The 24069-nt window shown below is 40.8% G+C and overlaps 1 protein-coding gene and 1 pseudogene across 2 annotated transcripts in view; one reads left to right on the top strand and one right to left on the bottom strand.

The window, feature by feature from the left end:
- The window catches only part of SMG6 (SMG6 nonsense mediated mRNA decay factor), a 230319-nt gene that overhangs the window by 70606 nt on the left and 135644 nt on the right, over nucleotides 1-24069 (bottom strand). Inside the window, exon 14 of one of the 2 annotated variants that reach the window (XM_030296756.2) lies at nucleotides 17227-17920. The exons of the other annotated variant lie outside the window; for it this stretch is intronic. Within the exon in view, the coding sequence (XP_030152616.1) occupies nucleotides 17828-17920 (93 nt within the window). The 3' untranslated portion in view covers nucleotides 17227-17827. Of the gene's footprint in view, nucleotides 1-17226; nucleotides 17921-24069 lie in introns of those variants that run through there. 2 annotated transcript variants of the gene reach the window in all.
- On the top strand, nucleotides 17081-17250 carry LOC115501635 (annotated as a pseudogene).

Here is a 24069-nt window from a genome sequence, read left to right as displayed (position 1 = left end):
TAAGGTACTTTCAACAGGCAAATTCATAAAGACAGAAAGTAGACTAGATGCTACCAGAGGCTCGGGAGAGGGGAGAATGAGGTTCTTGTTTAATGGATACAGAGTTTTTGTTGGAATGATGAAAAGGTTCTGGAAATGGACAGCGGTGAGCACTGTGCAACACTTAATGTCACATATTGTACATTTAAAGATGGTTAAAACGGTAAGTTTTATGTTATGTATATTTCACCACAATTAAAAAAAAAAAATTTAAACCATTTCCTCAGGTGGTGCCAGCCACATTTCAAGTGCTCAACAGCTACATGTAGCTAGTAGCTACCATATCGGACAATACGGAGTAACTTATTCCCATCACTGCAGAAAGTTCTATTGGAAGGTGCTGCTCAAGAACTATCTTAAAGACCATCTGATCCTGTTTTCAGGAGCACCACCCTACGTACTACCTCTAGCTGCCTTGTCCCTCGTTCCAGCACACCACTATCCTGCCTACTCGTCTAGCAGCCTCTTTAACCACTGTAAACTCCCTTAATATTGTAAATTTGAAAGTTTACAATATTATTTCCCAAATGCCATTTCACTTAATATTCAAAACAACTGACTGGTGGTGGTGGTGGTACTACTTTTTCTTAGATATAAAAACTAAGGTCCATAGTTTTGTAAGTGTGGTTGGGATTCAAACTCTTGATTTTGAATTTTGTGTTCTTTCTACCTCCACATCGCACTGCCTCTCAGAGGGATTTGTTGTTTTCATCACGCTGACATCACCAAAAAGCATTCACTGAGCTGCTATGAGAATATCCTGGAGGCTGTACAGAGGTGATCATCATCAACTTAGGAGTATCCAACCTCAAACATGTATCCCCAAAGGCTTCCTTTTCCAACTTCCCCATTTTAATCAACAACAGTGGCTCAAATTTTCTAGCTATTTAGCCTCAAAATTTTGTGAAAATATTCAATACTCTCCTCCCTTATCCTATTTTTATTTATTTATTTATTTATTTATTTATTTATTTATTTATTTATTTTTTTCAACGTTTATTTATTTTTGGGACAGAGAGAGACAGAGCATGAACGGGGGAGGGGCAGAGAGAGAGGGAGACACAGAATCGGAAACAGGCTCCAGGCTCTGAGCCGTCAGCACAGAGCCCGACGCGGGGCTCGAACTCACGGACCGCGAGATCGTGACCTGGCTGAAGTCGGACGCTTACCCGACTGCGCCACCCAGGCGCCCCTATCCTATTTATATTTAAACAAATACCAAGTTATACTGTAATGCAGCCCTCACATCCATCCCCTCCCTTTTGTTACTATGGATGCTAGTCTGAGCTAGATTGTTGTCACCATAATCCTAGACCTTACACTGCTAACTGGCCTCTTGCTTGTACTGTTCCTCCCCTTCTAAATATTGTCACCAGATTAGTCCTCTGTATCTCCAATTCTGTCATGCTATTCCCCAACATTTGTTTTTATATACAAATATATATATATTTTTTAACGTTTATTTATTTTTGGGACAGAGAGAGACAGAGCATGAACGGGGGAGGGGCAGAGAGAGAGGGAGACACAGAATCGGAAACAGGCTCCAGGCTCTGAGCCATCAGCCCAGAGCCCGACGCGGGGCTCGAACTCACGGACCGCGAGATCGTGACCTGGCTGAAGTCGGACGCTTAACCGACTGCGCCACCCAGGCGCCCCTATACAAATATTTTTTAAGGATAAACTTGTTGTTCTTAAGTAGGCTCCATGCCCAAGGTAGGGCTTGAGCTCATGACTCTCAGGTCAAGACTCACATGCTCTACCGAATGAGCCAGCCAAGCACCCCTAAAGTATTTTTTAACACTTTTTAAAAAGTATTTATTTTGAGAGAGAGAGAGAGTGTGAGCACACGCGTGTGCATGAGAGTGGGGGAGGGCAGAAAGAGAATTGCAAGCAGGCTCCGTGCTGTCAGTGCAGAGCCCAACGCGGGGGCTCAATCTCACAAACTGTGAGATCATGACCTGAGCCAAAATCAAGAGTCAGATGCTCAACTGACTGAAACCACCCAGGTGCCCCTCTTTTTTTATACCTTTAAAATTGATTTCCCAGGGCGCCTGGGTGGCTCAGTCGGTTGAGCGTCCGGCTTCGGCTCAGATCATGATCTCACAGTTCGTGAGTTCGAGCCCCGCGTCGGGCTCTGTGCTGACAGCTCAGAGCCTGGAGCCTGCTTCGGATTCTGTGTCTCCCTCTCTCTCTGACCCTCCCCTGTTCATGCTCTGTCTGTCTCTGTCTCAAAAATAAACATTAAAAACAATTAAAAAAAATAATAAAATAAAATTGATTTCCCACAACTCCTCATTAAGCTAAGGTTGTCCTTTAACTGTAGCATACTCCTATTTGATTCAGGTTTCTTCTCTTCTATTTCCTTAGCACAATGAATGGTATAAACATATAGTTGTCGCTCAAATAATATGGACAGAAAGAATAAATGTCAGGCAGGCAGAATAAAACACCTAAGAAAATAAATGAAAAGATTTATCACCTTTGAAAAAAGTATGGTCAAAAATATGTTCTTTTTTTTTTTTAATTTTTTTTTTAACCTTTATTTTTGAGACAGAGAGAGACACAGCATGAACGGGGGATGGTCACAGAGAGGGAGACACAGAATCTGAAACAGGCTCCAGGCTCTGAGCTGTCAGCACAGAGCCCGACGCAGGGCTTGAACTCATGGACCGCGAGATCACGACCTGAGCTGAAGTCAGACGCTTAACCAACTGAGCCACCCAGGCGCCCCAAGAATATGTTCTTTTGGGGGATGGGAGAACAAGGAGAACACACTATTTTAGGAAGGAAATGATAGTTATGTATTAGAAACTTATTAATTTATATCCCCATAGTAATAGGTCAAAAAGGAAGACCACATGATCATCAATAGATGAAGAAAAATATTTAATAAAAATTTAACCCTCATTTATTTATAATTAAAAATAACTTCAAAAAAAAAACTTCAGCAAACCAGGAATAGAAGGGAATATCTTTTTTTTTTTTTTTAAATGTTTTAATTTATTTTTGAGATAGAGTGCGAGTGGAGAAGGGGCAGAGAGAGAGGGAGACACAGAATCAGAAGCAGGCTCCAGGCTCTGAGCTGTCAGCACAGAGCCCGATGTGGGGCTCGAACTCAGGAACTGTGAGATCATGACCTGAGCCGAAGTTGGACACCTAACCGACTGAGCGACCCAGGCGCCCCGAAGAGAATATCCTTAAGCTGATAAAAGATATTTGTCAGAAACCCATGGCAAAAGCAGATTTAATGACACAACTTTAGAAGCATTGCTATTATGGTCAGAAACAAAGTAAAAAATTTCTCTAATGGCAACTATTATTAGAACAAATTATAGTAGAGTTGGTGGACAGAAGATCAACAGAAAAAATAGCACTCACATTTATACCATTAATAGTCAACTGGAAAATATAATATTCAAATTAGTAACAAAAGCTGTGCAGGGTTTTTATGGAAAAGATCACAAAACATCCTCAAAGATCTGAATTAAATTGATAGCATATCATGTTCATGGATGGAAAGACTTAATACTATAAATATGGCAAGTCTCCCCAAATTAATTTTTTTTAAATTTTTTTTTATTTTTTATTTTTTTTATTAAAAAAAAATTTTTTTTCAACGTTTATTTATTTTTGGGACAGAGAGAGACAGAGCATGAACGGGGGAAGGGCAGAGAGAGAGGGAGACACAGAATTGGAAAGAGGCTCCAGACTCTGAGCCATCAGCCCAGAGCCCGACGCGGGGCTCGAACTCACGGACCGCGAGATCGCGACCTGGCTGAAGTCGGATGCTTAACCGACTGCGCCACCCAGGCGCCCCCCAAATTAATTTTTTAATGCAGTGCAATTACAAACAAAATCCCTACAGAGTTTTTGGAGGAATCTGAAAAGTTGATCTCATCTGGAAGAAGAACTAGGAAGTCCAGACATTTCTGTAAAACAAGAAAAAAGTGGGAAGACTTGTCCTTGTAGTTTTAAAGACTTATAAACCAGAATGGTGGTATTGACTGGCCTACTGGATCAATGAATCAGAACAGAGACAGGGTGCCTGGGTAGCCCAGTCGGTTAAGCATCCGACTCTTGATTTTAGCTCAGGTCATGGTCTTGTGGTTTATGGGTTTGAGTCCCACATTGGGCTCTGTGCTGACAGTGTAGAGACTGCTTGGGATTTTCTTTCTCCCTCTCTCTCTGCCCCTACCCTGCATGTGCGCGCGCTCTCTCTCTCTCTCTCAAAATAAATAAATAAACATTAAAAAAAAAAAAAAAAAAGGAACAGAGAACCATGAAAGTGACCCACATATAGAGAAACCTGATTTACAAATATAAATTCCAGACAGATCAAAGATGTAAATGTATAAAGTAAAATAAAACTTAAAGAAGAAAAAAATGTACATATATGTTTCTTGTGACCGCAGGGTGGATAAGGCTTTCTTTCTTTTTACTTTTTTTTTCAGGTAGAATTGCAATTCTTCTTGTCGACAATTTAACCTAACAACAAAGTGATTTTTTAAAAAAAAGATCAAGTGACAAATTTTATACAGAGATCAAAGTAACCCTTTTACCTCACCAAATTACAAAATTTGGCTTATTAGTAGGGCAACTGATTTTTCTATACGATAAAACTTAAAGCACATTTGCTACTAAATGCATTCCAGTGGACTTATTCTAAATTTTTTAATTTTGGAGTATTTCAAACATATACAAAAGTGGGAACTATTATAATAAGTAAATCTGACGACCACTACCCAGCCTCAATTAGCAACACATGGACAATACTGTATGTATATCTGGGAAGAATTTTTTAAATAAGACATAAAGCATAAAGGAACTAATTGACAAATCTGTCAGAAAAGGAATTTCCATACAAATCAAAATAGGTGAATTTAAAAGATAAACTATAGATTGGAAGATTTGCAATGCACTTAGCTGACAGAGGATTCATATCCATACCTGCAAATCAGTGAGAACCAATCAGAAAATTTAAGTAGAGAAAAATGGGTAGAAAATATAAACATGGAATTTTTTTTTTTAAGTTTGTTTATTTATTCTGAGAGAGACAGAGACAGTGTGTGCGGGGGAAGAGGCCAGAAGGAGAGGAGAGAGAATCCCAAGCAGACTCCGCAGGGCCAGTGCACAGAGCCTGACGTGGGGCTTGAACTCAGGAAACCGTGACATCATGACCTGAGCTGAAATCGAAAGAAGGATGCTTAGCTGACTGAGCCACCCAGGCACCCTGTGAAAATGGAATTTAACAAGGGAATTCAAATCGCTAATTAATAAATGAAGAAATGTTTAACCCCTCTAGTAATAAGGAAAACAAAAAATAAAACATGACAGGTTTTAAAACCATCAAATTGGCAAAAATTAAGTTTGGAAAATGCCTAGTTTTGGTGAGAATGCAGAAGAGTTGGAACTCATCTGCTTTTCTAGGTAGTGTGAAGTGGTATGATCACCTTGAAAAGCAATCTGGCAACAGCTAGCAAAGCTGATGGTGAGCATGCCTTACAACGCAGCAGCTCTGCTTCTAGATACATTTTTTAGAGAAGCTCCTATATTATACCAAGAGACTGCAGTATTGTTGGCAGTTCTAAAAAATCGTGCATCTGTAATACAGTTCAATAAGTTGTGGTATATTCATACAATGGATTAGTATACATCAGTTAAAATGAAAGGAACAGTACGACGCACATCAACATAAATAAATCTAGAAGTTGTAATACTGAGTAAGAAAAGCAAACTAGATGATAATCACAGTAGGTCATGTGTATAAAGTCTAAACATGCAAAAATCATACTATATTGTTTATGGATATATATATTTATATATATAAATATAAAAGATATACAGATACAATGAATTCAGGATGGTGGCTACCTTTAGGGAAGGAGAAAGAGAAATGGGATCCTAGAGGGATAAAGAAGGAGTTTTAACTGTATCTATAATGTATTATTTCTTTTAAAAATGAGTGGAATGTACCCAGGTGTTAACTATTCTGTTTTTCTTTATGTAAGAATTGCTAAAAAAAACCAAAAAACCAAAACCAAACCAAAACAAAAAAATCCCAAACAACTGAGTAGAGATCACGACTGTTACCAAGATAGTTCTAAGTTGCACCAAGGTGGATGGAGGTCAGCCTCTGCTTGTGATCACCATTCACCATCAGCTCTTCTACTCTAAGGGTGGTAAAATAGTAGCTCAAAGTAGTAGGTTATGTGGAACAGGTTATGTGACAGATTCAATCCACTTCCCCAGTCAGTCTTTCATCAAATTTCCCCATTTTATTTCCTCCATGGTATTTAACATAAGCTGAATTCATTTGGCTTATTTCTTTACTAGATTTTTGCCTGTCTCCCTTTAACTAGGACATAAGATCCATGAGGTAAGAGACAGTATCTATCTCATTCACTACAGAATTCCTAGTACTATGAATAGTGCCTGGCAAATAGTAAGTGCTCAATAAATATCTTATGTTCAATTAATGTCAGGAGTCAAGACTACCAGAGTATGTTAAGGGGAGATGTCCAACCCTTGCACAGAAGCCCAGGTTAAATATGGACTGTAAGTTCAAGCACCAATCTCTCTGGGGGGGGTCCATGGGGAAGAGTCCAGCCACAGTCACAACTAGAACACTGAAACAGGGGGCTTGGGAGTGAAGAGAAAATACAAAATTAAATTTGGAAACAAAATTTCTATTAACAAGATATAGAAACTTCAAGCCTCTGGATTCTCTACAGACACCTAATTAATTTCCCAGCACAATCTTCTCATGCAAGTTCCAACATGAGTTCAGGGATATGAACTTTCTAAAAACCTAAATAAAGCATGCCACTTAATCTCTTTTTCCAGGCTCCGGTTTTGGAGAAGAACAGAAGAGGAAAGGGAACAGGGATGAAAAAACAAGAAGACACATCAAATGTATTGCTTTTATTAGCACAGCTTCCGAATAATCCCAAGGAGGAGAATGGCATGCCTGTAGGATGTGTCTGGAAAAGCTCTTCCCCTGGGCTGTGATGGGGGCCACCATCCACCTTTAGGCAATTACGGCACCTCCTCCAGAGGCTCCGTACAGTAGCAGTGGTTCAAATGGGCTCTGGGGTTAGAGTTCTTGGGCTTGAATTCTGACTCTGCCATTTTCTACCTGTGCAACCTTGGGCAAGCCAATTAATGGTTCTATACTTCAGTCTCCTTAAGTAAAATGGTGGCTAATAAAGGTACCTACTGCATAGGGTTGTGAGGATGAAATGTTTTCATGCATGTAAAGCTCTCAGAATAGCAAACCCTCAATAAATGGTAGCTTTTATTGTAATTGTTCATCTGGAAGAGAGGGGCCTTATGTTTAATTCTTTGGAAAAACTGCTTGCCCTGGAGACTTGGATGACTAAATCATTAGCTAATGAAACAGAGGCAACAGGAAACAGTGCAAAAGCACTAGACCAAAATTCAAAATGCCTGTTAGGGCAGAGATTGCCAGTTAACTCCCAATACCCAGTCTCCTCCTCTTTAGTAAAAGAACTTGTCCTCTTCCTCCATCGTGCTGCCCACTGATGCCCTAGCAGCCATCCTGGGATGAGGCCACATCCTAGGATATTGGCGTAGTGAGCTGCAAGAGGCCTCAGCATCTCCCAACTTGGTGGAGCCTTCACACTAGCCTTGGACTGCCTAGTTCTGAACTCATGTGAGAGAATAAAATTTTATGTGTGTAGGACTTTGGAGTCCTACACACATTCAAACTTAATGATATATCTCAGTTCTGACCTATTACTATAATACACTTGTAGATAAACTGGTCTTAGTTTTCTCTCCTATAAAATGTGGATAATACTTTATAGAGTAGTGGAAATCAAGCGAAACAACACATCATAATAGCACTATGTAAAAGGATAATGTAATTGTTATCAATGGAAACGAGAGAGACACTCAGAAAGGAAATGCAGGTATGATAATGATAGATGGGAAACACAAAGGTACAGACTTAGAAAAGGATTAGAAAAAGTCCAGGAATAGACATTGTGCTTATTTGACTATGAAAAGTTCTTACAGAAGATCATGAAAGCTGATCACTCAGGAGAAATAACCTGTATCTTGCATCCTATAAAATACATTATGAAATTATCTCAATAGGAATCTCGTTATCTACCATTCTTTGGAGTCCACTATCTGTGATCCTGAATCATTCCTAATTAGATGAATTTTGCCCTTCAAATCCCAGTGTCTCCCTTTCTATATTCTTCCTGTCATTACCCCCAATCTTAACAATCAAGTCATACTTCTTGACTTTATCACAAAGCAGAGCTGTCTAACAGAACTTTCTACCAATGATAAAAATTTTCTATACCTGCTCTCAACAATATGGTAGCCATTAGTCACATGTTGCTATCAACCACTTGAAATGTGGCTAGTGTGACTGAAGAACTAAATTTTGAATTTTATTTAATTTTAAGTAATTCAAATTTAAATAGACTCACATGGCTAAGTGGCTACTGTTTCTGGAGAGTGCAGTCTGCAGAGAAAGCTCTAGGAAAGAGAAGGAAATTGTGTCATTTCCTCATTCCTATTTGATCTCATTTCTTCACAATACCTATGCTAAAAAGCTTTTTCTTAGCCTATTCCTGATGGCCCTAAATCCTTGGAGAGTCCCAATTTCCCTATTTGGGATTTGGGTAATTATTACCTTCTTTTCAGAGGGATAAGCACATTTGTTCAATACACACACACACACACAGTCCTGAGTGAGACAAACGTTCTTCCGGAAAGCTTTAGCGAACATGCCAGAATGACTGGATTCAGTGAATCCACCAAAAAATGTACAAAAGAGGATTACTTCCCTGAAAAGGATAGACTCTTTTTAGGCTCTGTGGTCTATTTATTATTTAATTTATTTAAGAGAGAGAGAATGCACAAGTTGGGGAGCGGGGAGGAGAGTAGTGGAAGGGGGGGGAGAGGGAAGGAGAGAGAGAGAGAGACAGACAGAGAGAGAGAGAGAGAAGCTCAGTGCAGAGCCTGACATGGGGCTCAATCCCACGACCTTGGGATCATGACCTGAGCTGAAAAAAATCAAGAGTCAGATGCTCAACCAACTGAGCCACCCAGGCACCCCTGGCTCTGTGGTCTAAAGACATCAGAAGTTCAATTACCCTTCTTGATAAGTCCTTATATATCCAATATACGTCTAGTATGTTTTTTAATTAAAACAGGTGGAGAAACAGGCACCTGTTTCTCCTGCTCCTCAGAGCAGAGCTTCTCTGCTCCTCAGAGAAGATCAAACTAAAAGAAATGGCCTGTAGCAATGTTACTGACCATGGAAGGCTTGGTATAGAAAATAAAGCTGTCAAAATAAGCAATCTGTCAAGTTGAGGAATTAGTATCTTCGTGATGGGGGATGGGAGGTTGGCTAAAATAATAGTGCAGGTAATTTAAGTTCTTATGAAGGACTGGTACCTCTCAACAATGCAAACTCAGTCTCATGAAGTAAAACTCAACAATTTACTGGCTTGCTCTGTCTGCCTGGACAACTCTAGGCATTTCTAAGTAAGATCGATATGTTTCATTTTAGGACTATGAAAATTCTCTTAAGTGTCTACTATTAATCTGATGGGCAAGACAGAGAAGAAGCTCCAGAGGAAGAGGGTCCCAGAGGTGGTGATAATACAGACAAATGTCTTTCTAGTTTCAAAAACACACACTAGAACAAATACCCTGACCCTGATGACCCCTCCAGGCTGCTACTCAGGTGCTCATGTTTTAGATGTGAGCAAAAGTGTAATTCCTTCAAAAACTCCTTGATGTGAATCCAAGAAATGATGTGACAGTACTTGCTGCAGATTTCCCTTGGAGGCATACCAGTATGACCTTTTTCAAATGCAAATTAGCTGTCAGGTTTCTTGGGGAGGAGTTTAAAGAAAAGACATCACTATGCTCTGATCTGAAGAGTATGGTGAACCTGGACTAAGTGAGAAGGAGGGACAAAGGACACCCGGAGAATGACCCCTGTGAGAAAAGTCCACGGGACTGGTTGGGACAGAACTTGATAAGAAATGGAAATCTCTGGCTTTGCAGATTCTTGCTTGAGTTGGACCAACTTGATTTTGGCAACCCCTCCCCCTCCTAAGTTAGCTCAGGTATTCGTTGATCTTAGTACAGAATCCAAAAGTCCCCTAGACCTCTAAGCGAGCTCTCCCTGGTATTTAGGGCAGGAGTGCCTGTAAACCATGTCATCCAGTTATGCCACACTGGCTCTTACTCACATAGAAAATATTTATCAAGCCCTCATGAGATCTGTAGCACCACACTAGACACTCAGGGATGTCTATGAGAGAGCAGTTTCAAGGAACTCGCAACTTAATGTTTTGTTTGTAGTCTTAAAGGCAGATGCAGGCAGAAAGGGGTGAGAGGGGACCCAGAAGAACTGTGTCCACACTCAGAAAATACCGCTGATCTTTCTAGGAGTTGTTGTACCACAACACGGAAATAGTTATTAAGTAGGAGGTGGTGGGAAACCCTGGAATTTGAGAAATGAGAGAAAAAAAATGTGGAGTAAAGGCAGGTAGTAGTTGGGATTAATGAAAATGACAGAGTGGAAGTTTTAGACTCTCAAATATAAAGGCCAGTGAAAGGAGGAGGCCTGGAAATTGAAACATGCCTAGATTAAGGAGCCCGTCCCATCTACAGGAAGTTTATCCCTAACATCTAAATAGTCATGTTTTAAAATCAACAAGTTTGCTGGTTTTCAGCTGCCACTGACCGGAACCCCCAGTGGCTCTGGCCCACAGTGTAGACAGACTGTGCCCAGCCGGACTAGATGAAGACATGTAGCCGGAAGTCAGCCAGCCAGCCCAACCCCTCCCAGCCTTGGGAGGGGTTTGAGCAAAATGCTACCCGGCTATGAGTAGTAGGCAAGATAGTTTAACCCTAGTGGCACGGAGCTATACCTAGGCCCCCGCATCTCAATCAGTAGATTCAGAGAGTGGACTGAGACCCAAGGGGACTCCAAGAATGAGAACAGAACCCCACCAGCAAAGTGCACCAGGACCTGTGGTCCTCCAATGCTTTCCCTCCTTGTCCGCTGCAGTTGCATATTCACGTTCACAGTCACGTATTTTTAAAAATTGATATAATTATCTCCTAGAAATTACTGTATGTAGCCTCTTGGGATCTAAAGCAATTAAGTGAAGATAAATTTCTCTCATGGAGCAAGCTGTCAAAGGATGAAGCAATTTCATTCCCCATTTGAAGTGGAAGCTTTGGGTCATGCATGGTTTATTTGAAACAATGCCATCACCTAAAGCTGCTGATCTTATCTCTAACTCCGTTCTCCATTTCAAACTGCTGGAGATATGCAGCGTGGCACTGCCTGAAGTTATGACATCTGGCTCAAGGCCAGCAACAGAACAAGCCAGCTCCTCTTCTAGGGTTTAAGTATAAGAGGACAGAAATCATATTAAAAGAAGATAACTATATAGGTGAAGTCTGTTAAACCCTGAAGAGGGGAGAAGTTCCCAAGGCATCAGTTGTGACTACGGAGGCACCCTAACAAAAGGGAAGTGGTACAAGAGCAGGCAGGAACGCCCCCCAAAGGGGGTAGGGTGAAATACATGCTGAGGAACGAGCTTTTTCTCTTCTGGGAGACACCAAACCCAACCAACAGTGGGGCCTATTTCATGAACCCCGGCCTGATAGGTGGAAAGCATACCAGGCTGAGAATCAGAAGCTCCGGGTTCTAATTCCAGCACTATATAAGACTGTGTGTGAGATTTATAGGAAAGTTCTCATTAACTGTTCTTTTGAATCGCAGCTGGTACTTTATTTAAAAAAAAAATTCTGCATAACCATGTTTTATTTATTTTACAACATACCAGTCAATGTACTATCTAGGTAATAGTATTCAAAGTATTTTTTAAGCCACTAAAACATTCTTCAGGTGAAATCCATGCACGTCAGACCATGTCTGAGTGTTGCTTTCGAAAGGAACTCTGAAGAACTAGAAATGGCTTTCAAGTGTCATTGCACTGGAATCACCAGAAGAAACTTGTTGAAAGTGATTGCTGGGCTCCCCTCTCAGAGTTTCTGATTCACGGCTCTAAAACATTACACACTTAACATGTTCTCAGGGGGATCTCATGCTGCTGGTCCTAGTACTACAATTTGAGAACCAGTGGTATAGAGGAATGTGGCCAAGAGAATTTCAATCTAGAATTGAAATGTCCAATACACTAGCCACTAGCCACATGTGGATATTTCAATTTAATTAAAATCTCTGTTTCTCAGCTGCACTAGTCACATTTCAAGTACTCAAGAGTCACAAGTGTCTAGTGGTTACCGTATAGGATAGGATACTGTGGAAACAGATCAGTTCTATTATTACAGTTCTATGGGATAGTGTTGGTCAAGAATCTATTTGATTTGGGGGCACCTGGCTCAGTCAGAAGAGTGTACAACTCTTGATCTCAGGGTCATGAGTTTGAGCCCCATGCTGGGTATAGAGATTACTTAAATAAATATTAAAAAAAAAAAAGGATCTATTTGATTTCTCTGGTGAATGTTTAGCCCAAAGAAGAGAAAACTTAAGGGGAATTTCACATTTGCTAAGACGTGTCAGTATTAAAGCCTGGGTGGCTCAGTCGGTTGAACACCTGACTCTTGATTTCAGCTCAGGTCATGCCCCATGTTAGACTCTGTGCTGACAGCACAGAGCCTTGCTTGTGATTCTCTCTCCCTCGCTCTCTGCCCCACCCCTACCTGCACATGCATGTGCGCTCTCTCTCTCTCTCTCTCAAAAATAAACATTAAAGAAAAAGTCTTTGTAACACCAAAGTGCAACATAAGAAAACCTAAATAAAATAGATCTCATCAAAATTTAAAAATTTAAAAATTTTCAATAAAGTGAAAAGACAATCAGCCCATAGAAAGGGAAAAAATATTTGCAAATCATATGTCTGATAAAGGACTTTATCCAGAATATAAAAAGAACTCCTACAACTCAACAATAAAAGACAATCCAATTTTTAAAATGGGCAAACTATCTGAATAAACATTTCCCCACTTTTATAAAATCTTTACAAAATACTTTCACAAACCTTATCATCCCCTTTTATCCTCTTTGAGATCGATAAGGTAGTTACAGGTTTCCTAGTTTTATTCAAAAAGACAAAAGCCCAGAGAGGTTATATGAATTGTCCAAGACCACACAATCAGCCTATAGCAGAGTCAGGATCAGAGCTCACATTTGACACTTTCTTTTATTCTACTTTGCCTTTCTTTGGCTCAGAGGGAAAAAACTAATGCTCAGGTATCCCACAGGCAATCACGTGAGAAAGTAGAAACTGTATTTTTTAAATGTATACAATTAAGTAAGCACATAATAAAGACATTCAACATTATTAGTCATTAAGGAAACGCACGTCAAAGCCACACAGGGATATCACTTCACACCCATTAGGATGGCTATTATCAAAAAACCAGAAAATAAAGTGTTGGTGAAGATGTGGAAAAACTGGAATCCTTGTGTACTGCTGGTAGGAATTTAAACGGTGCAGACCCGTGGAAAGCAGTTATGGCAAGTCCTCCAACTCAACACAGAAGCACCATATGATCTGGCTATTCCACTTCTTTTTTAAATTTTTTTTTTTTTTCAACGTTTATTTATTTTTGGGACAGAGAGAGACAGAGCATGAACGGGGGAGGGACAGAGAGAGAGGGAGACACAGAATCGGAAACAGGCTCCAGGCTCTGAGCCATCAGCCCAGAGCCCGACGCGGGGCTCGAACTCACGGACCGCGAGATCGTGACCTGGCTGAAGTCGGACGCTTAACCGACTGCGCCACCCAGGCGCCCCGGCTATTCCACTTCTGTGTACACATCCGAAAGATGTGAAAGCAAGGGCTGGAACAGGTTATTTGTATGCTGGCCATGTTCACAGCAACATTATTCACAATTGCCAAAAGGTAGAAGCAACCCAAACGTCCATCCCATGGAACAGATACAAAATATAGTGTATATACACAAGGGAATATTACTCAGCCTTAAAAAAGGCAGAAATTTTGACATGTACCACAACAGGATGAACCTTAAAGATGTTATGCTAAGTAAAATAAGCCAGTCACGAAAAGACAAATATTGAATGATTTCACTTATATGAGGTTTGTAGTCAAATTCAGAGCAGAAATAAAATGATGGTTGCCAGAGGCTGGGAGAGGGAGGAAATGGGGAGCTGGTGTTTAATGGGTATAGTTTCAGCTGGGGAAAATGAAAAAATCCTGGAGATGGATGGTGGTGGTGGTTGCAAAACAACATGAATATATTTAATGCCACAGAACTGTACACTTAAAAATGGTAAATTGTGTATTATGTATATTTTAACAATTATAATTTTAAAAATGGAATAACTGTCTTTTTTTTTTTTGAGAGAGAGCACGTTTATATGAGCAGGGGAGAGGGAGAGAGAGAGAGAGACGAGCAGGGGGGAGAGGGAGAGAGAGAGAGAAACAGAGCATGAGCAGGGGAGGGGCTGGGAGAGAGGGAGACATAGAAATCTGAAGCAGGCTTCAGGCTCCGAGCTGTCAGCACAGAGCCCGACACAAGGCTCAAACTCACAAACTGCGAGATCATGACCTGAGGCCAAAGTCGGATGCTTTAGCCATTGAGCCACCCAGGTACAGAGAGAGAGAGAGAGAGAGAGAGAGAGAATCTTTTTTTTTTTTTTTTTAACGTTTACTTATTATTGAGAGACAGAGAGACACAGAGGAGGGGGCAGAGAGAGGGGGGAGACACAGAATCTGAAACAGGCTCCAGGCTATGAGCTATCAGCACAGAGCTCGACGTGGGGCTTGAACTCACAAACTGTGAGATCAAGACCTGAGCCAAAGTTGGCCGCTTAACCGACTGAGCCACCCAGGCGCCCCGAGAGAGAGAGAGAATCTTAAGCAGGTTCCACGCTGAGCCCCGACATGAGGCTTGATCCCATGACACTGGGATCGTGACCTGAGCCGAAATCAAGAGTTGAACATTCAATGAACTGAACCATCCAGGTGCCCCAAAATGAGCCTGTTTTAAATTAAACTTTGATTAAAGGAAAACCTTCCTTCTTAGTTCCTCACCCTCTTGAAATGTCTGGTATAGCCATTTTCCAGCTCCTGGCACTGACAACGTAAGGAAGAACAGATTAAAGCTATCAGTGAACCAACAACTGTCCTATGACCCTGGCATATTTGGAGCAAAAAAGCAACCTATGCAGGCTTGTAGTTACTCTTTCACTTCATGGTCTGATTCTCAAGGCCAAAAACGATCTTCGACTCTTGTCTGTGTGAAATTCTGAGTTAAAGGAATGAACAACAAAGCCTCTCTTCAGTCATCTGCTTATGAGTTGGGCCCTCCAGGAAACAGAGCTGACTCTTAGTTCTCAAAGGCTAAAACTTACCTTATATCAAAATGTAAGCCAGTGGCAAAACACTAATTCCAATATTTAAGTTCCATGTCCACGGGACTTTAACATTCTCACAGGGAGGGTCCTGCTCATGTTGGTAATTCTGAAAGGCAGAAATGCCTGTTCTTTTATGTTAAGTTTAACCCAAGGGCTAGAAAGGACGTAGACTGAATTCTGAGATGAGTTCTTGGGGGGTGGGGGACAACCCTTCCATTCTCTTGAGCATCGAGGGCCTAGTATCAATACATCAGACAGATGATGTTAGTACTTTCTATTGGGTTCATCAAGATCCCCCAAAAGAACACAGCCGTGTCCCCACCTAGTCAGGAGTAGCTAGTCGTTCAGAAGGTTTTGTTCTCTTGACTCCTTGATGCTATGGAAGTGATCAGACCCAACTCTGATGGCCATCTCGAGATATTCTTTATATGCTGTTCCTAGAATGAGGAGGCAAATCACTACAGATCTCTGCCTATACGAAATTTAACTCTAAGGTAGTAAGACATGTTTTTAAAATATTAAAAATGAGTATTGGCGTAATCAGGCTATACTTGGTAGTTACCCTTCATACTGAGGTGGTGAAATACTCTTTCCCCTAACTTGCAAGCCCAGATCTCACTGGAGTGTGGAGGAGGATTTTTTTTTTTTTAATATCCATAACCCAGCTGTGACACTTCCTTCCATCTCTACCTGTACATCTGTTTCCTACAGAGTGCTGCTGCCTCAAGTGAGATGCGTGAGGCTTCTGTAGATGCTGGGGAACAAGATGGAACAAAAATGCTTCACACCTGGCTCCCAAATTACAGGAACGCTGGACTGGGGCCAACATAAGCTGGCACAGCACCAGCTGAAATGGACATCAATTAAGAAGCCTGTCATCTTTCAAGACTGCAGGGTCTTTTTTCACTCTGTGATCCGCACTGCTCCACAAACCAGCCAAGGCACCACTGGTAGAGTTTTCCAGATGGGATCATTTCCCTTAGATTCCACACTTGCAGATTTATTGCAGAACTTGTTTTTAACCCCTCCCTTTGTTTTTAAAGCCTGAACTATTATTCTACAGTACAATTTTATCTTTAATTGAATTTATTTGTCCTTAGTAAAGTGAGAAATTTGTACCTACGTGAGCAGAAACAGTTGTAAGCCTGACTAAAAGATGTTTTGTTTACAAAAAGACATTTGAATAAATGTATTTGAATAAATAACTGAGATTAGTGACGGGTCAGAAATTCTTCTCTCTCTATACATCACTCCTCTTGGGGTCAAAAGCCACAAAGCCTTGACCAGACTACATTATCCTGGAGAACTGGACAGATCTCTAGAGCTAAAGCAGGCTTTCTCGGACCATCACATGCAGTGTGACCCATGTCATGTGCAGAAAGGAAAGAAACTCTGCTAGCGTCTAGTCAGTGGCAAATGCTCTTTAAGAAAAATAAAGACTTTAAGAGTGTCAGCAATTAGGGGCCACCTGACTGGTTCAGTCAGTGGAACAGGCGACTCTTGATCTTGGGGCTGTGGGTTCGAGCCCCATGGTGGGTGTAGAGATTACTTAAAAATAAAATCTTAAAAAAAATAAGTGTCAGCAATTAAAAAGTGGCAAGAGTCCGGGAGCAAGCCCAGCCGATCAGGATGATCACAGAAGTGCAGCTCGCCTTTGCCAACGTGCTGGGTGTGTTGCTCTTCCTGCTGGTTGTTCTCTTATCACTACGTGGCTGTCAACAATCCCAAGAAATAGGAATGAAAGTGGCTTCTCTGCCCTGGGGCTCCAGGACGTAGTCTGAGGCAAGATGGAGGGTGGGAGGGGCCTTCACACTTCACTTCATCCCTCCACCCATCACAATATACAAAGCAGCTATAACTGGATCTTTCCAAACAACCTGCATTTCCTCAAAGTCTTCCTGAACCCTACAGAACAAGAAGCTGCCGCCAAGTAAGGTCCTGTAGAGAGGCTTTCTTTTCTACTCCCTCTCTGCAGTATAAAAATATAGATATACTTTTTCCAAAGGGGACGAGATTACAAATACTACCTTTTCTTGTCTTTTGTCCAATGGGGCATGACATATCTCCTCCCCTGTACCTAAGTGGGCTGCCTTGTGGAAAGAATTCCATGCAACATGAAAGAGTCCCATGATAAATAAATATCTCGTCCACATTTAATGCATGTTCTAAGAACTGAATTCCACTGCCTCAGGGGGCTGCCTGTTGCTGCCAATTTGCTTCTCATGGCAGAACCCTGTGTGGCAGAGCCCTGACTAGGCTCTGCCGATGCTTGTTTGGAAAAGAGTCCAGCTGGAGATGAAAGAAGCTCTTCAAAGTGGGTGACTCCTCGGAGGCTATCACTTTAGGGCTTGGGAATGATTACTTATCAAACCGCCTTCAGTCTGGAATACATTCTGGGCAAGCAGCTGGTCTGCCCTCTTGGCCGTTCCACTGGAGTGTGCAGAGCTGGATTTGGAGTGATGGCAGAAACTGAAGAACCCAGTTGAAGGCAAGAGCCCCAAATCCACATCGTAGGTAGGGACAGGAGCGAGAGAAGGGATTTTAAAAAGCTTCAGACATCTGTCTGCACAATTCCATCTTGGCCCACCCGTCTCCCCCTTCTTTTATTTTAAATAAACAGCTTCAAAAGGGGTGGTCCTCACATCTTTCTGCTGACTAAGGTCTCGATTTCCTTACTTTCCTCTACCAAGAGAGCCTGAAACCTCTAGCTCTCAGCATTTAATCAGTCAAAACCTAGTCTCTAAGTGAAAAGACAAGCTAGACCAAGAGAATATTTATGACACATATATAGCAGATGAAGGACTTGCATCCAGATTATATAAAGACCTCTCAAAACTCAGTCAGAAAACAAACAATACAATTTAAAAATAGGCAAAAGATCTGAAGATACTTTACCAAAGATATACAGAGGGCAAATAAACACACGAAGAGATGCTCAACATCATTAGCCATCAGAGAGATGCAAATTAAAACCACAATGAGATATCTAGTAGAATGACTTAAACACATACACACACACACATAAAATGTGGAATCAAGTGCTGGCAAGGCTGTGGACGAACTGGAATTCTCATACACGCCTGGTGGGAATGTGAAATGGTACAGCCACCTTGGAAAAGTTTGGCAGTTTGTAACAAAATTAAACATACACTTACCAACTGACGCACACATTCATTCCTAGCTATTTACCCAAGTGCAATGAAAACTTAAGTTCCCATAAAAACCTATACATGAATGTTTGTAGTAGTTCATTCATAATCGCCTAAACTGCAAACAACCCAAATGTTCATCAACTGGTGAATGGATAAGCAAATTGTGGTCTATTCATATAATGCAATACTACTCTGAAACAAAAAAGAACGGATTACTGATCTAGGCAACAGCACGGATGAATCTCATATGCATTATGCTAAGTGAATGAAGCCTCGAAAGCTAACTACTATCCGGTTTAATGTATATGACATTCCGGAAAAGGCAAAGTCGTCCCTATGACAGAAAAAAAGATCAGAGGTGACTAGGGGTGAAGGGGTTGGTTGCATGAGGGGGTTTTTGTGGATGACAGAAATGCTCTGTATCTTAATTGTGGTGACAGTTACATGACTGTATGTCAGAAACTGTGTAACAAAGAATCGATTAAAAAAAATGTTTTTAATGTTTATTTGTTTTTGAAGGGGGGGAGGGTTGGGGCAGAAAGAGAGGGAGACACAGAATCCAAAACAAGCTCCAGGCTCTGAGCTGTCAGCACAGAGCCCGACGCGGGGCTCGAGCTCACGAACTGTGAGATCATGACCTGACCTGAGCAGAAGTCAGATTCTTAACTAACTGAGCCACCCAGGCGCCCCACAAAGAGTGGATTTTAATGTGTGTAAACAAACATATTTGGGTCTCTGGGGATGGGAATGAACTAGGGACACATCGCGGCACTCTGTGATCGGGGACAACTGGGAACGCATGCAGTTAAAGTGTGACAGGGCTGGACACAGAGCCCATTTTCACCCTGAAATTAGAGGCGACATTAAAACAGACCCAGATTTCTGTTGGCATAAAAAGAACTTTATATACTCTTTGTCCCCAACACTTTTCATTGTTGCTGGGACAATGCAATCTTCTCTAACGCAGATAAAAAGATACCAAGTCCCGGCCTGGTTTTCCTCCTCCCCTTTCATTTCCTGTTTCATTTGGGCAGAGATCTCTGTTTCTACAGAGGGCAAAGTAGATTCAAGTTTAAAGGTTGTGGGAGAAAGCAGAGATCTAGGCTAACTGGAGGACTCTTGGTCTGAACAGGTTAAGGTGCACAGAACCTAACAAAAAACTAAATCCTGAAACATTTTTTAAAAATAATAAACACCTGTCAAGCTCTAATTAAAAGTATTCTCCACGAAATCTCTGTTGTGTTGTCATTGAGTGAGGTCAAAATCCAAAGTATACCTGTAATAATAAAGTTTCCTTTCATATCATTATCTAATAGTGAAATGATGGGGATGGGCACCTCCAAAGGGGCAATATTTTCAAAGGAAAATTATACCTCTTATAATGTGGTCACAGGTCCACAGGGAGCGAGAAGGTTGAGTAGCTAAAGATGTGTGTTCCATCAGTACCTGGAGAGCCGTGAAAGCAGTCAGCTTGGAAAAGAGAGCACATTCCTGCTCTTGTCTTAGTAGCTTATCTTCACACCTCTGCTTCACAGCTTAATCCTTAGTACTACTTCTTGGGTGCTTCAAGTGAGAGGAAGGAAAGGGTACTTGGAAACTATAACTGAACTAGAAACTCTTAGCTCCCGCCTCCGAGGAGCCCAAGCATGTAAGGATAGGCACACATACAAATGCAGAGAAGGAGCTTTTTCATTTAAATGGAGGAAGCTGCCATGTCCACCTCTATAAGCAAAAATATTAATCATCCACCGTCTGGTTTTAATCCACACGCTCCTGATCCTGCATCTGAATGTATTGTTATCAGGGGAAGAAGCATTTCTGCTCAATCTTATTCACCAGCCAAAAACCTGAAAATGTGAAAACCACATTGGTAAAGTGCCTTCTTGGGGACCCAGAAAACTCTGAGCTGCTGCTTTTTTTATTGTTTTCTTTCTTTTTTTCTTTCTTTTAAAATGATGAACAAATGTGAATTTCAGAGGGTCTGGAGGGGGAAAAAAGAAACAGCTCAAGTTACAGGGCCCTCGTATCTTGGAGTGACACTATCCTCAGGGAAATTAGTACTTTCTCTTCTCTATTTCCCAAAGGGGATCCAGCCACACAACCTGATTGATATCAGCCCTTCAGAGACAAGCTTGGGCATCCAGGTGCATCCCTCACGGAGCATTTACAAATGAAATGGCAAGCCCAAACGTAAGCCTTTGCCTCTGGTCTCCATTCTTCTGGTTTGTGCTTTGCTAGAACTAAAATCAGGGACTAAAAACGCCATCTGAATGAGTCCAAGCACATTTGTCCCACCGTCTGTGCTGGAGACCCTTCCCTCTCCTGAGGGTCACCCTAGAAAGGGTCTCCAAGCCAGTATGTGGGCTTGAGTGTCTTCAAAGCCATTAGTCACCACCCTTGCAGCCTTGCTCCAAACTGCAAAAGGGGCCACCCGTGACACAAAAACTCTGGCAAGATTAGAGGATAGCAAGAGCAGAAGAAACCACAATACGCCTGAGACTCCCAGGAGAACAATGACTAGTGCTGGTGGGGAACAGACTGACAGACAGAGCAGACAGACTCTAACCAGGCCTCGCTCTGTTTTCGATGCAACACAAATGTTTTCCATTAGAAGTTCCCTGCCCCACAAACACTCATACATGCGGCTATGAAATCCACATACTTAACTTCTGCTTTTCTGGCACTCAGACCCAACTACCTCTCCTGTTCCCCTGGAACAGAGCAAAATTGAGAGAAAAGAGTAGTACCCCCAGCACAAAGGTAAGGGGAACAGAATCAGAATCAGAAGCATGCTTACTAAGTAAGTACTATCTAACACGAGTGTGATTGAGCAAGCTAGAGGGAAGGAGGGAGAAAACAAGGACGTTTCCTTGGCCAAGAGAGAAATAAGTACTGTAAGGCTCCAGCTCTTACTGGTTGGCTCCTATGCTTTCAGCTTAAAGTTTGGCTTTACTTTCTAGTAAGTCTGCAGCTGAGCTCCATCAGGAGGTGTCGGTCGCCATTAAAGCAAAACAGGCAAAAACCTCAGAAAACTCATTACAAAATGTGCAAAATTCCAGTACTGAAAAACGAATGCTGGCTGATCAGGAACCCATATTTCAAACACTCAGAACCAGCTGAGTATTGCAACTGTGAGAAGAAGCTGAACCAGAAATCTTTAAACCATCAGTAACCGTCTGTAGAACCTGGCCCAGGTTCATTTCTAATCAGTCAGAGGTAGGGACATGTGGATGTACGGCTAATTCATCTCTTCCTTAGAAGAAAGAAGAAAACTACAAATAAGAATTCAAAGCAACAATTAAAGAAAAAAAGAACAAACACTGAAAAGAAGGGAAAAAGTGAATTTTTAAAATGGCATGTAAGAAACAGAAGGAAATCCCCTATTCAGGCAGCTCTGGAGTTCCCTAATTGCACAAGAGCAAAGGACACCCCCCCAATGTGGACGCCTTATTAAGCAATTGCTCAGCCTTCACTCATTGTGCAATTCCAACCCTCCAAAGCTTTTTGCTGCACATATGCAAACCACGTTTTCCACTGCATTCTAGAATTAAGAACAGTTTCTCATTTTTCTCTTCCTCACTTTAGGGGGTCTATGTGCACAAGGAAGAAAAAATATCTATTGCTAGATAAGCATTCACTACAAATGAGGTTTTACATTATTTCATCTGGTTGCTTCTGAGTTTACTGGGAGTTAGGAAACATTTGGATTTACTCTTGGACAGCTAAAGATTCATTTTTTCCTGTCACTGACAATAATGATATCACAAAAAATTGTTCATGAAAACATTAGACCTTCAAAATCCTTCGTTCCAAATGGTTGCCATTCTGGAATATTTGGAGTACTTAAAAGTAGCAGTCCCTACTTTACAGCCAAAATTCCAACAGCAGCCTGGGTATATCAAAGTGTATTTTATTAACTACAAACCTTTCTTTTGAGAGAAATCTTGTTAAGCGATCAGCAAGAACAATAACAGGTGTATACAAAGATGAGGAAAGCATGACAAGAAAACCCAGAGGTCATGCAGGAAAAGACAGATTTGACTTCATAAAAATTTTAAGCTGTACACTGTAAAAAATATAAAGAAGATTATAAAACAAGCTACAAACCGGGAGATAATATTTGCAACATATAAAATAAAATATAACTATCTACAGTGTATAAGAACTCTGCATATCAATCACAAATAACAATATAAAAATGAGCAGGGCCATAAATATGCAAGTCAGAATGGAAAAATATAAACAGACAGTAAATATACAGAAAGATCCTTTATTCCACTAGTAAACAAATGCAAGCTAAAGTGAGATGCACTTTTTAACCCAGAAAATCAGCAGAAATTAAAAATATTGCTATAATATTTACAAATACACAGTATTTGTAAAAGTATGAAAAAACAGACACTTGTATACTGCTAATGGGAGTGTAAATTGGTATGATCATTTTGGGGCACTTTGGCAGTATTTGTAAAAACAGTAAAATTTATATATCTTTTGACAAAGCAATTTCACTTGTAGGAATCTATTCTAAAAGAACAGTCTTATAAACATACAAGGATTTAAGTATGAAGAAGTTCATTTTAGCACTGTATGTGATGACAAAAAAGGGACATAACTCAGTTATCACCTAAAAGACAGATGGTGGGAATGTATACTGGTGCAGCCAATATGGAAACCACTATGGAGGTTCCTCGAACAATTAAAAATAGAACTACCCTACGATCCATCAATTTCACTTCTGGGTGTTTATCTGAAGAAAATGAAAACACCAATCTGATGAAATATAAGCACTCCTATGTGCACTGCAGCATTATTTCCAACAGCTAAGATATGGAAACAACCTAAGTGTCCATCGATACGGAAATGGATAAAGAAGATGTGATGTATGTATACAATGGATTACCATCCAGCCATAAGTAATGAAATCCTGCTATAGTGAAATGAGTCAGAGAAAGACAAATACTGGATGATTTCACTTATATGGGTAATCTAAAAAACAAAACAAATGAACAATCAAAACAGAAACCAACTCAAAGATACAGGAAACAAACTGCTGGTTACCAGAGAGGTGAGGGGTTGAGGAGGGAGGCGGACGAAACAGGTAAATGGGATTAAGAGGTACAAACTTCCAGTTATAAAATAAGTAAGTCACAGGGATGAAAAGTACAGCGTAGGGCATATAGTCAATAATATTGTAATAACTGTGTGGTGACAAATGAACTAGACTTATCATGGGATTTCACAATGTATAAAAATATCAAATCACTTTGATGTACACCTGAAACTAACAGAACACTGTATGTCAATTATACTTCAATAAAATAAGATGTATAAATTGTATCTACACAATGGAACATGATGCAACTTGAAAAAGAATGTAGATTTATACATAGTGATTCAGAAGCAGTTACAAGGTATGAATATTAGGCAAAAAAAGAGTAATGTATCACAACATGCATTTGTATGAGA

This window comes from Lynx canadensis, chromosome E1 (genome assembly GCF_007474595.2).
Source record: "Lynx canadensis isolate LIC74 chromosome E1, mLynCan4.pri.v2, whole genome shotgun sequence".
Lineage (NCBI taxonomy): Eukaryota > Metazoa > Chordata > Mammalia > Carnivora > Felidae > Lynx > Lynx canadensis.
The sequence above is the reverse complement of the archived record's forward strand: the minus strand, read 5'-3'. Positions and strand labels throughout refer to the sequence as shown.